Here is a 13,231-nt window from a genome sequence, read left to right on the forward strand (position 1 = left end):
CGCTCACGTCCCTGCCGCGCAGGAGGTGCTCCCGGGCGGGCTTGCCCCGTTCTGCCTGCGAAGCCTGTGAGGGCGCTGCCCTGCCGCGTGCGAGCTGCTGCTGCTCTCCGGGCACGGCCTCCTGCGCGGCCTCGCTCTCCCCTCCGGCACCCCGTCCGTCAGCTGTGCCCCAGCTGCTCCCCGAGCGTCTCCCTGTGGCGGCCTCCGACTCCCTGGAGACCAGGAGGCCACACTGACTCGAGGCAGGGGGATGGGCGATGTCCCGCGAGGCCCGCCTGTCCTGAGGGTCTGGCGCTCCGTAGTCTTTGCCCTTTTTGCGGCATCTCCACTAAAGCCAGCGCCATGCGGGCCAGTCAGGCTGTGAGCAGACGACACCCCTCTAACCTCGGAGGTCCCCCGGGACACGCTGTGGGCGCTGCCCGTTCTGCCGTCCCCAAGGAGCCCTGGGGACATTGCTCACGACAGCGTCGCTGGTGACCGCCCCATCCTCGCAGGAGCTGCACGTACCGGTCAGGGCAGAGCCGGCGGGCCCGGGCTGGGGGCTGCCCTGGAGCAGTTGGCGCCTGGCCGCGCTCCCCTGGAAATGAGTGCAGACCCACGCCTTTCCGAGCTCGGCCTGGAGGACAGGAGGACGGCTCGGCGGGCGCTCGCGCTGCCCCTCCGGTGCTGGGCCCAGTGCCGGGCCCTGGTTGTGGAGCGGTAGTGCAGGCACTCAGAAGTGACCCAGGCCCGGCCGGCGTGGCTCAGTGGCTGAGCATTGACCTATGAACCAGGAGGTCATGGTTCCTTTCCTGGTCACGGGCTCGATCCCCAGTGCGGGGCACGCAGGAGGCAGCTGATGGATGATTCCCTCGTCATTGATGTCTCTCTCCCTTCCTCTCTGACATCAATGCAAACATTTAAACAGACGCGGGCAGACTGGCCGCCCTCCGAGAGCACCAGGTGCCGCTGGGCTGGCTGGGTCGCGGGCATCACTGCCCTGATGGATGCCAGCTGCCGTCATGGGACTGAAGCACACGCCTGTCTCCCCGAGTTAGACCACAGCTGAGAGAGTGCGTCCCGTCCGTCCCTATGAGCACCCCCTGGCTCGTCGCCTGCACCACGTCTCCCCTTAGCCGTCTTGCGGACACGACGGGTGGGCGGCACGGGCTGGGCCGCTGCGGGCCTTGGCAGGCAGGGCGCAGGCACAGGGGTCCTCGCCTTCCTCAGCCTCTCCACCCCCTTTCCGTTCCAGGGCGGCCATCAGCAGGGACCCCTTCTACGAGATGCTGGCCACGCGGAAGAAGAAAGTGTCCTCCACCAAGAGACACTGAGCGCGGGGACGGCGCCGCCCTGCTCCTGCTTCAGCTTCGCCGTTTGTTTCGAGTGGGGGCCGCTGGGCGGGCCGGGCCTTCTCTCCGGCAGAGCCCGCGCAGTCTCCGCTCAGCGGCCGCGGCTGAGCCCCGGGACAGTGCCGCTCGGGTTCCCGGGAGGAAGCCTCCAGCCGCTCAGGACCCGTGCCTCACAGTGTCACGTCGAGAACGCGCAGGGAAGAGAAGCCACGTCCCGTAAAGACACAGTTTCGGTTTTGTTTTTAAAGAGGAAGACGAAGCAGAGCTGTACGCGTGCATCCTGCCCGTCGGCGGGGAGGCTTCTCCCCGGGCAGCTGCCAAGGGCCGGCGACAGAGGAGCAGCAGGGACGTGACCCTGGCACACCGCCTGGGCCGCCGTGTCCCGGGCACCAGGAGTGCTGAGCGGGGAGCACCTGCCAGATCCTCTTGCTGCTCGGCTCTCGGCATCCACGCCCGCGGGGCTTTAGAATAGAAAGCGCGTTTCTGCGCTCAACACCTCATAACCGACTGTGCGGCCCGCAGAGCCCGGGCCGCGGGAGTCCCGTGTGGCTCTGCTTCCCCCGGCCCGGCTCCTCGGGAGGGCGGCCTCCCCTCCCGCCTGCACCTTCCTGTGCACCCCTCCCTGGACACAGCCCAGGTCGGCCCGCGGGGCAGGGAGCAGGGCGGCAGCGGCCCGTGCTGTGGCTTCGCTGCCCCTTCTGACGGGGCGGGCCCGCCCTCCGGCCTGTGGGGTGAAGGGCCGCTCCGGCCCGGCCCTGCCTTCTCTCAGGGACCGGCTCCTGTCGCCCGCAGCCAGACCGGAGGGCGCTCGCATCTCTGGAAATAGCTTTCGGGAAAGGGCAGGTGGGAGTGTGGGGGGCTCTGGGGCCCTCAGTGACGGGCAACCTTGTGAGCTCGGTGTGTCAGACTTCACCAAAACACTGAGCATAACTCGGGCAGTGTGTCACTTTGAGGAAAAAACTAACTCCAAGACTCTAGTCGCAAATGTTTCATCCTCAGGAGCAGCAAATGTTTCATCCTCGGCATGCGGCCGCGTGTCATCAGAAATGGCTACGCGTGTCAGTGCTGACACGTGTGTCATAGGTTCGCCATCACTGGGATAGGTTCTCCCTGGAGTGGCTTCAGGCGCTTTTACGCTGGAGCCCATGAAGGCGACAGGTCCGGCTGGAACCTGAACTTCAGGCCGAGCGCGGAGTCCAGGCCGCCTCGGGCGGGGCCGAGCCCTCCCCCTGCCGGGGCGTCAGTATTAGTCTATTTATCAGAGGTGTAAATTATCATGTATAGTTTTCTCCTTTCAGATTATTTTGTATTTGTTTAAAAAAAGTTTGTGAAAATATAAAATATAAAGAAAGCTGTTGACAGGGTTTTTAAAGAATTATAATGATTATCCCAGTTGTTTTGTTTGGTTGGGCTTTTTCTTTGTAAACTAGCGCCAAGGAAGTGCAGCAAATAAACTCCAGTCTGCCCGCGCGTGGCCATCTGGGTCTGTCTGTCCCCTCGCCCGTCCGCTCCCCTGCCTCCCACTGAGCCCCCGCGCTTCTCACAGACCCGACTCCCCTTGGGAGCCCCTCTCCCCCTCCCCTGGGCTGCTCTGCCCCTCGGTAAGATCTGGGGAGTCCCCCCACCCCTGCTGTGTCCCTGTCAGCACCTGCCTGTCGCCGCACGGGCCTCTGGTGGGAAAGGAACGTTCTCCGTCGCCCGGCTTGCCGTTTCGCATCACCACACCGTTTCCTTTCACAGCCGTGTCTCCCGGCTCCGCAACGCCCACGAGTGTCTCCTCCTAAACCGCCAGGACGGGCGGCGCCTGGCCCTGCACACGGGCTTGGAGGCCCGGAGAGCTCGGTGAGCGGGGACGAGCCCGGTCCCAGGCCGTCGGGACGCTCTGCGGGGCTTCTGGCGCCATCCGGGCCGCCCGGCTCTCGGGCCTCTGTCGAGGGCCCTGCCTGTTCCACGGGCAGAGGGAGGATGGGCGCCGCGTGACCCACTCCCGGGTAGTGAGAGTGTCTGGATCCAGGTCCGTCCTCTGTGGGCCCTGGGCCCTGCGTGCCAGGGCTGGGCCCCGGGGGAGCGTGGGGCTCTCCGCAAAGCCCCGGCCTGTGGAGGCAGCGGCCGCACCCTGGCTGCCACAGCGGTCACTGCACAAGCACACGTGTGTCGCCCACAGCGGTCACTGCACAAGCACATGTATGTCACCCACAGTGGTCACTGCACAAGCACACGTATGTCACCCACAGCGGTCACTGCACAAGCACACGTATGTCACCCACAGCGGTCACTGCACAAGCACACGTGTGTCGCCCACAGCGGTCACTGCACAAGCACACGTATGTCACCCACAGCGGTCACTGTACAAGCACACGTATGTCACCCACAGCGGTCACTGTACAAGCACACGTGTGTCACCCACAGCGGTCACTGCACAAGCACACGTGTGTCGCCCACAGCGGTCACTGCACAAGCACACGTGTGTCACCCACAGCGGTCACTGTACAAGCACACGTGTGTCACCCACAGCGGTCACTGCACAAGCACACGTGTGTCGCCCACAGCGGTCACTGCACAAGCACACGTGTGTCACCCACAGCGGTCACTGCACAAGCACACGTATGTCACCCACAGCGGTCACTGTACAAGCACACGTATGTCACCCACAGCAGTCACTGTACAAGCACACGTATGTCACCCACAGCAGTCACTGCACAAGCACACGTATGTCACCCACAGCAGTCACTGTACAAGCACACGTATGTCACCCACAGCGGTCACTGTACAAGCACACGTATGTCACCCACAGCGGTCACTGCACAAGCACACGTATGTCACCCACAGCGGTCACTGTACAAGCACACGTATGTCACCCACAGCGGTCACTGCACAAGCACACGTATGTCACCCACAGCGGTCACTGTACAAGCACACGTATGTCACCCACAGCGGTCACTGTACAAGCACACGTATGTCACCCACAGCGGTCACTGTACAAGCACACGTGTGTCGCCCACAGCGGTCACTGCACAAGCACACGTGTGTCGCCCACAGCGGTCACTGCACAAGCACACGTGTGTCGCCCACAGCGGTCACTGCACAAGCACACGTGTGTCGCCCACAGCGGTCACTGCACAAGCACACGTGTGTCACCCACAGCGGTCACTGCACAAGCACACGTATGTCACCCACAGCGGTCACTGTACAAGCACACGTGTGTCACCCACAGCGGTCACTGCACAAGCACACATATGTCACCCACAGCGGTCACTGTACAAGCACACGTATGTCACCCACAGCGGTCACTGTACAAGCACACGTATGTCACCCACAGCGGTCACTGCACAAGCACACGTATGTCACCCACAGCGGTCACTGTACAAGCACACGTATGTCACCCACAGCGGTCACTGCACAAGCACACGTATGTCACCCACAGCAGTCACTGCACAAGCACACGTATGTCACCCACAGCAGTCACTGTACAAGCACACGTATGTCACCCACAGCAGTCACTGCACAAGCACACGTATGTCACCCACAGCAGTCACTGTACAAGCACACGTATGTCACCCACAGCGGTCACTGTACAAGCACACGTATGTCACCCACAGCAGTCACTGCACAAGCACACGTATGTCACCCACAGCGGTCACTGTACAAGCACACGTATGTCACCCACAGCGGTCACTGCACAAGCACACGTATGTCACCCACAGCGGTCACTGTACAAGCACACGTATGTCACCCACAGCGGTCACTGTACAAGCACACGTATGTCACCCACAGCGGTCACTGCACAAGCACACGTATGTCACCCACAGCGGTCACTGTACAAGCACACGTATGTCACCCACAGCGGTCACTGCACAAGCACACGTATGTCACCCACAGCGGTCACTGTACAAGCACACGTATGTCACCCACAGCGGTCACTGTACAAGCACACGTATGTCACCCACAGCGGTCACTGTACAAGCACACGTGTGTCGCCCACAGCGGTCACTGCACAAGCACACGTGTGTCGCCCACAGCGGTCACTGTACAAGCACACGTATGTCACCCACAGCAGTCACTGTACAAGCACACGTATGTCACCCACAGCGGTCACTGTACAAGCACACGTATGTCACCCACAGCAGTCACTGCACAAGCACACGTATGTCACCCACAGCGGTCACTGTACAAGCACACGTATGTCACCCACAGCGGTCACTGCACAAGCACACGTATGTCACCCACAGCGGTCACTGTACAAGCACACGTATGTCACCCACAGCGGTCACTGTACAAGCACACGTATGTCACCCACAGCGGTCACTGTACAAGCACACGTGTGTCGCCCACAGCGGTCACTGCACAAGCACACGTGTGTCGCCCACAGCGGTCACTGCACAAGCACACGTGTGTCGCCCACAGCGGTCACTGCACAAGCACACGTGTGTCGCCCACAGCGGTCACTGCACAAGCACACGTGTGTCGCCCAGCCACATGGCTCAGAGGTTGAGGTCAATCTATGAGCCAGGAGGTCACGGTTCGATGCCCGGTCAGGGCACGTGCCCGGTTTGCAGGCTTGATCCCCAGTGTGGGGCGTGCAGGAGGCAGCCGATCCGGGATTCTCTCATCGCTGAGGTTTCTATCTCCCTTCCTCTCTGAAATCAATAAAAATCCATTTAAAAACACGCATCCATCGTGGCGTCGGTGGTTCACAGGACGACATTTGGTGTAACAGGTGGCCACTCATGCTGATGGTTTATGAGACGAAGCTCTAACCCCCGGGCTCGGCTAACTCGCTGTCCCGAGTGGAGCGCCGTCAGCGTGGTCACGGGCGCAGGGTCTGAAGGGCCACCCTCGGCCGCATGTCCGTGATGGCAGCTCAGCCCGCCGGCCCGGCACCTGTGAGCGCCTGCAGGGCTCCCAGCATAACTTCTGACCTCGGGGTGGGAACCCTGACACGCACACGGGCCTGTCAGGTGGCTCTAGCTCGGAGACGTTGCCCCCTGGGTGGGGGCCGCTCTGGCCGAGGGAGGGCTGCTCACCTGTGCCCACCCCGGGGCATCTGGGCACCTGTTCAGAGCTGGCGTGTCAATCACGCTGACAGGTTCCACGGACGGTCCGGCGCCTGCTTTGCTGATGAACGCCCGTCCGATAGACAGCGCCCTCTGCGCGGAGTCGGGGGAGCCTGTCAGCATCCCGCTGTGTGTGTGGGGGGGGGCTTCCCAGCCCCCGCAGTTTTGGTGGCTCTTGTCAGAAGCCAAAAGAACTTTCCAGGGCTCGTGGCGTGGCTCCTGATGGGGTCGCGTTGGGCGAGCTGAGCTCCCGCGGCCCCGCGGGTAGAGGTGGACGACGCTCTGTTATTACATCACACGTCCATTTTCCAGGCTCATCTGCCAACGAGGCAGTTAAACACCGGCCAGTAAGGTTCCATCTCCCTCCTGCTGGCCGGCCAGGTTTCCTTATCAACGACGGGGAGGAGAGCGCTGGGTCTCAGTTCCCAGAAGGCCATCCATTGGGCTCAAACAAATTCTTATAAAAAAGCTTTTTAGGTAAAGAAAGTAAATGAAGAGGAGGAAGTTTCCTTTTCAGATGTTCGATAAAATGGTCACAGTCCCAGTGGGCTGGGCTAGGGACTTGGGCCAAGTGACAGGCAGGCCCCAGGCCACCGCTTAAGTGGAATATTAAATTATTTTTGCCAAGCAAAAAAAAAAATGGTCACAGCCCCTGGGACAGTCCCGGGGAGGGTTTCTGAAGCAGCAGGAAGACTCACCGTGAGCGAGCAGGAGGGGCGTCAGCAGGTGAGACGGTTCTGTTGTGTTTGGCGACGAAGATCAGTGCAGCCATGGAGATAATTCCTAACAGCTGCTTCTCAAAACTGTAGGCTCTGCAGGAAGAACGTTGCTCAGCAATGGCTATTGTCTCATTTCTTGTTAAAGTGTTTCTTTGTGTTACAGAACCAGGGTGTGTGTGTGTGTGTGTGTGTGCGTGTGTGTGTGCGCGCGCGCGCGCGCGTGCCCGCGCTGGGCCAGTGAGGAGCCCCAGATGGCCTTGCCCCCGCTGTCTGCCAGAGCCCCCCGCCCCCGGGAAATTGCCCTGAAATTGTAGTTAACGTGGGCCGTGTCTGCCTGAGACTGGTCAGCAGGGGGAAGGGCTCTCCCGGGGGGCAGGGCGTGGAGGGTGAGCTGTGGGGGCTGTGACCGCAGGAGGGAGGGGGGCAGGGAGGGAGTGACGCCCCACCGGGGCCTCCCTAGCCCGTGATCGCAGGCAGCGCGGCCAGCAGAGCTCCGGTCAGGACGCTTCCGGCCGTTCCCGAGGCCTCGCTGCGGCCACGGCAGGGTGGACCGTGGATTCGTGCCGGACGGTCCCTTGTGCCCTGGAGTGAGTGGGTCCCTCTCCGTGTCCTTCGCTTGGCGGCACGCTCCCCCGCGTCTCTCCTCCCCTCCAGGCAGAGCGCTGCGGTTTGAAAGCCACGGGGGTCCCCCAGGCCCCTGCCACGACCATGGCTTCGCCTCACGTGCCTGATCCTTGTGTCTCGGACGCAGACCCGGGACATTCTGGTGGAGGGGCCTGGCTAAGACCTCGATCTCATGTTGCAAACCGCCCCCAGAGGAGGTGAAGGCACCAAATGCCCGAGTCCAGCCCGCCGCGCGTCTCCGTGGTGGACCGTCGACCTAGGAACCAGGAGGTCACGGTTCGATTCCCGGTCGGGGCACAGGCCCGGGTTGCGGGCTCGACCCTCAGTATGGGGCGTGCAGGAGGCGGCCAATCTCTCCCTCTCCCTTCTTCTCTGAAACCAATAAAAGTATATACTTTTAACGACCGAGTCAGATGATGGCAGGAACGGAAGAGGAAGGGACCCAGGGCCGGCCGGCGTGAGCACCGGGCAGGCAGCGCCTCCGTCCCGGGTGCCCCAGGGCACAGCCGCCTCCCCAGCTCCGGGCCCAGGCTGCGCCGTGGGTGGAGGTGGAGACCTCGCATCCGGGCCTTTCCTCGGTGGCGGGAGTGAGGGCTGTCCTCTGCTCCACCGCCCGCCACTCAGGTCCCCAGAAGGTTCTAGAAGCCCTGGAGCCGAGGGGACCTAGGGTTCTGTGGCAGTTGGAGCCGTTTGAGGGAAGGAAGCCATTTCCTTTGCTGATCTCAGGAGGAGTGCCCGTCAGTGTGCCCTGCTGGCCCCTGGGCAGCGTTTGCCGTCAGCTGGTGAGGGGCCCTCGGCCAGGGGAGGGGGACCCAGGCCCCAGAGGACGGGGACCGGTCACCTGCCCAGAAGAAGCTCTGCTCCTGCTCGGGCCCGGTCGGGGTCGGGGGGCTGGGGCCGGTCAGGGTGGGGTGGGGGTGCTGGGACTGATCGGGGGGCTGGGACTGGTCGGGGGACTGCGGCCGGTCGGGGTGGGGTGGGGGTGCTGGGACTGGTCGGGGGGCTGGGGCCGGTCGGGGGCTGGGGCCGGTCGGGGGCTGGGGCCGGTCGGGGGCTGGCGGGCACCGCAGGAGGCGAGCTGCGATGCCGCATCCGTGCGCCTGCCCCTTTGCCAGGGCCCTGGTGGCAGTGAGGTCAACATGACCATCACGCCGGACGCCCGCTTCGAGTACCTGGAGGGCATCGCCGCCCTCCTCCTCAAGTTCAAGCCCGACAAGTGGGGCAAGCTGCTGGGCGCCGAGGAGAACCTCATGCTCTTCATGGAGTTCTTCGACAAGCCCGACGTGCTGGTGCTGGTGCTGACGCTCAACGCCGCCGGCATGATCGTGCCCTGCCTGGGCTTCCCCGCCAGCCTCAAGGCCAAGGGCGTCTACTTCATCAAGAAGAAGCCGGGGAACGTCAACAAGACCAACATCAAGGAGTCGCTCATCTACGGGGACATCAGCCCCGCCCCCGTGGACCAGCTCATCGCCGTGGTGGAGGAGGTGCGCGCCAGGCGGCTGCCGGGCCGGCGGGGCTGGGGGCCCGGGAGGAGCGGCCTCTGTTCCTCGTACCGTCCGTGATGGGCCTGGAGCCCCACTTCCCAAGGGTGGTGCCCGGCCACCTGCCTGGCGGGGGAGCTGGTTAGAATGGCAGGAGGACAGGCCCCACGCCCCCAGGTGGCTGGGACACCTGTGATCTAGCAGGACCTCCCGCCGGCTGGGAGGCTGGGGGATGCTTCCCGTTGATCTTTAGAGGGAGGGGGAGGGAGGGGGAGAGGCAGAGAGAGAACATCGATGTGAGAAAGACATCGATTGGTTGCCTCCCCCATGCCCGGACCGGGGCCAGGGATGGAGCCTGCAACCCAGGTACGTGCCCTTGACCAGAATCAAATCTGGGCCCTTCCGTCCGACGCTCTATCCACTTGGCAGAAAAAGTGGTGCCCCACCCCCTGGCACAGGAGAGGGCGCGGTGTCCCCGGGCCCGCACCGCGCTCGCCGCGCAGTCTGCCTGGGCGTCGTGGAGCGGGAGCCGGCCCGGCCGACGCAGACCCTGTCCTTGCAGGTCCTCTACTCCCTGCTGAACCAGAGCGAGAACATGAGCGGGTGGCCCCGCGTCGTCTCGGAGGACCTGGTGAAGCAGGTGCACCGGCTCAAGAACGAGATGTTCGTGATGGGGGGCAAGATCCGGGGCAAGACGCTGCTGCCCATCCCCGAGCACCTGGAGAGCCTGGACGGCACGCTGGAGTCCCTGGAGAGGTGGGCGCGCCGGGACGGCCCTGCGGCCCGCGAGACACGGGGGCGAGACGGGGCGCGGAGCCCGGGCGGAGGACACAGGGCCGGACAGACGGGACACGGGAGCCCTCCCCATCACGTACCTGGGCCGGTCCAACGTCATGTCACATGTGTCCCCCAGCCAGGAGAGGGGACCCCAGCTTTAGGGTGTGGGTACCCAGGGCACTGAGGGGCCTGGCAGGGATATCCAGCAGGTGGGGATGGCACTCCCGGGGGCCCCCACGTGCCTGACCCCCACGTGCAGCTGCTGGTGTGTGAGGCTCCCGGAGCTGCCCGGGCGATGGCTCCTTCCACTGCTCACCCCCGAGGGTGGCCGCTCCGGGGCTCGCCGTATGGGCAGGTCCTCCGTGGGCCACTGAGCCCCGATGGGAATGGCCAGCAGGCACCATGTCGGACATGGTCTTCCAAAGCTGGTCTTCTGTTTCTGGGGGGAGCCGGCCTCTCTGAGCGCACCCCCATTTGCTCAGGCTCTCTCCTCGCCGGGAGACGGGGGAGCCCTCCAGCCTCCCCAGGTGGCTGTGAGGAGGAGCCTGGGGTGGGAGGTGGGGCTCAGGGCTGCTGGTGGGTGTTGGGGGCCCTGTCAGAGGGAGGTCGGGGCAGGGCGGCTGGAGCCCCGTCGGGCAGGCCTGGCATCCCCCCACCCCTGCCTTGCAGGCTCCCCTCGCTGGACAGCACCCTGTTGCACTCCATCGAGACCATCGTCATCGACTGGTCCCACCAGATCCGGGACGTGCTGAGCAAAGACTCGGCCCAGGCCCTGCTGGACGGGCTGAACCCGCTGCCCCGGGTCGAGTTCGAGTTCTGGGACGCCCGGCTGAAGAACCTGCAGTGCATCCATGACCAGGTGACCCCGCCCCCACCGGTGACCGGGCGCCCGGCCTCTCTGGCTGACCCCCCCCCCCGGAGCCTGAGGGGACTCAGCTCCCCCGAGTTGGTGCCTCGGCGCCCCGGACGCAGGGTCAGGCTGCGCGTTCTCCTGAAAAGCTATTTTCTTGTTGTCGCCCCGCAGCTGAACAGGCCCAAGGTGAACAGGATAGTGGAGATCCTGGAGAAAGCCCAGAGCTGCTACTGGCCAGCCCTGCAGAACGTGTACATGAGCGTCACTGACGGTGCGGGGCCCCGAGGAGGGCCGGGGCAGGGCGCCAACCCCGGGGCCTGGCCGCCCCCTTCCATGAGCAGCAGCTTCCTGGCCCCCACTTCTGAGGAAGCTCCTGTGTGTGTGTTTTTAAATATATTTTTATTGGTTTCAGAGAGAGAAACAGCAATGAGGAGAGAGAATCATGCATCAGCTGCCTCCTGCACGCCCCACACGGGATGGAGCCTGCAACCTGGGCCCGTGCCCTGTCCGGGAATCGAACCGTGACCTCCTGGTTCATAGGTCGATGCTTGACCACGGAGCCACACGGGCTGGGCAAAGCTGCTGTTCTGAGGGAGCAGGGCTCCCTAACAGAGCCCGCCGGGTTTTGTCTGACCAGCGGCGGTGGGCTGGACTTCTCTCCCATGTGGATGCGCACGTGACCTTGGCCTTGGCCTTGTTGGTTGTGTGCAGGGCTGAAGGAGGCCAACGACATCGTCCTGCACCTGAAGCCCCTGCAGATCTTGCTGGAGGAGATGGAGCAGGCGGACTTCACGGCGGTACGTCCCGTCAGCGAGAGGAAGGCCACCGGCCGGGCCGGGGCTCGCGTCCCGGGAGCGGTGTCTCTCCCTCCGCGGTGGGGTCTCCCCCTGGGGGGACAGCTGAGATGTCACGACAGAGCGCCCTGCGTGTCCCTGCAGCTCCCGACCTTCATCGCCAAGGTGCTGAACACCATCTGCCTCATCTGGGCCACCTCCAAGCACTACAACACGCCCTCCCGGGTCATCGTCATCCTGCAGGAGTTCTGCAACCAGATCATGGACATGGTAGCCGCCCGCCACGGCCCCGCAGGGCGCACAGGCCACGGCCGGCGCGGGGTGCTGGGCCCTGGGGGCCCCGGAGCTCTCCTGAGACCTGGGCTCTGCCAGCCCCCCATGTTGGAGGGAGGAGAAAAGGAAGGGGGCTGAGCTCTGTGGGGTCCTGGGGTCCTGTGCTGAGCTGCTCCGTCTCCCTCAACCCGATTCCCTTCCCTTCTCCTTTGCACCAGCCGCCCGCCTGCCTGTGGGTATTCAGATCGTGCCCACAGCCCTGTCTGCAGGCCCCGCAGGGCACTGCGGCCCGGACCCGCCCCCCACACCTCCCCGCAGCCCCACCTGGAGGGCCTAGTCACCTGTGACCAGGGAGGAGGGCCAGGTGGGGGGCGGCAGGCGGGCCGTGTCCCGAGAAGCAGGTCCCGCCCGTGGTGGCTGGTTTCCTACCCGCCTGACAGCCCCCGGGCAGTGGGCCCGTCAGAGCTGCGCCCCGTCTTGTGTTCACGCAGACGCGGACCTACCTGGGCCCGGACGAGGTGCTGAAGGGCCTGCAGGGAGAGATCGAGGAGGTGCTGAACGGCATCTCCCTGTCGGTGTCGGTGCTCAAGGGGCTCTACCGCACCTACCAGTTCTGCTGCGCCAACATGAAGCTCTTCTTCAAGGTGCGGCGCCCGCGCTCGGACCCGGAGCCGGCCGTGGGCAGCGGGCGGGTCGCCCAGGTGGGGGCGGGCGAAGGTGGGAGGCAGGCTCAGCCTCTCTCTCTCCCCCTCTTCCCCCTCCCCGCCCCCACCCAGGACAAGGAGCCTGTGCCTTGGGAGTTCCCGTCTTCTCTCGCGTTTTCCAGGATGAATTCTTTCTTCCGTCGCATCCAGACCATTGAGGTAAAGGTGAAGCCGGGCTCAGCTTTGCCGGCACGTCAGGGCGGCCCTCACCTGAGGACAGGCGTCTCCCCTCCCCCTCCCATCCATGTCACGGGGACACCCAGCAGTCGGGCCAGCCGCCTCCCGCCCGGAGCTGTGAGCTGAGCACGAAGTGCCCGCGCTGTGGCTCCTGCCCGTGAGCAGCTAGTGACACAAAACGTCGGGGTCCAGGTGGTGCCCTGGGAGCAGAGGGGAGACGCGAGGTCAGACAGCTCGGCCCCTGGCTCTGTAACTTGGTGAGCACGGTGTGCCCACCATGAAAAGGGGAACCACCCTGGAACCACTGAGCAGGGGTTCTGTGGGGGCGCCACCGGCCGTGGCCCGGGAAGGCGCGTCTGGCCTCAGCCACGCCCTCGTCACAGAGGGTCCTCCAGCCCGAGGACCCGGGGTCCCAGCCGAGCTCCTGGCCACGCAGCCGTGGTC

General features: G+C 64.3%; 2 protein-coding genes across 3 annotated transcripts in view; both read left to right on the top strand.

The window, feature by feature from the left end:
• Window positions 1-2,809, top strand: part of CYTH1 (cytohesin 1) — a 51,741-nt gene extending 48,932 nt beyond the window's left edge. For both annotated transcript variants that reach the window (XM_079797783.1, XM_079797782.1), the window contains exon 13: window positions 1,235-2,809. In XM_079797783.1, the coding sequence (XP_079653909.1) occupies window positions 1,235-1,313 (79 nt within the window). In that variant the 3' untranslated portion in view covers window positions 1,314-2,809. The remainder of the gene's footprint in view (window positions 1-1,234) is intronic.
• A 6,058-nt stretch (window positions 2,810-8,867) lies between these two features.
• The window catches only part of DNAH17 (dynein axonemal heavy chain 17), a gene marked incomplete at its 5' end in the record, with an annotated part of 58,851 nt that continues 54,487 nt past the window's right edge, over window positions 8,868-13,231 (top strand). Inside the window, 8 exon segments of the mRNA XM_079798611.1 lie at window positions 8,868-9,212; window positions 9,772-9,965; window positions 10,656-10,845; window positions 11,011-11,110; window positions 11,551-11,636; window positions 11,778-11,903; window positions 12,398-12,550; window positions 12,683-12,769. Of these exon segments, the coding sequence (XP_079654737.1) occupies window positions 8,868-9,212; window positions 9,772-9,965; window positions 10,656-10,845; window positions 11,011-11,110; window positions 11,551-11,636; window positions 11,778-11,903; window positions 12,398-12,550; window positions 12,683-12,769 (1,281 nt within the window).

Source organism: Cnephaeus nilssonii (genome assembly GCF_951640355.1).
Source record: "Cnephaeus nilssonii genome assembly, chromosome: 19".
In the NCBI taxonomy this organism is placed as follows: Eukaryota; Metazoa; Chordata; class Mammalia; order Chiroptera; family Vespertilionidae; genus Cnephaeus; species Cnephaeus nilssonii.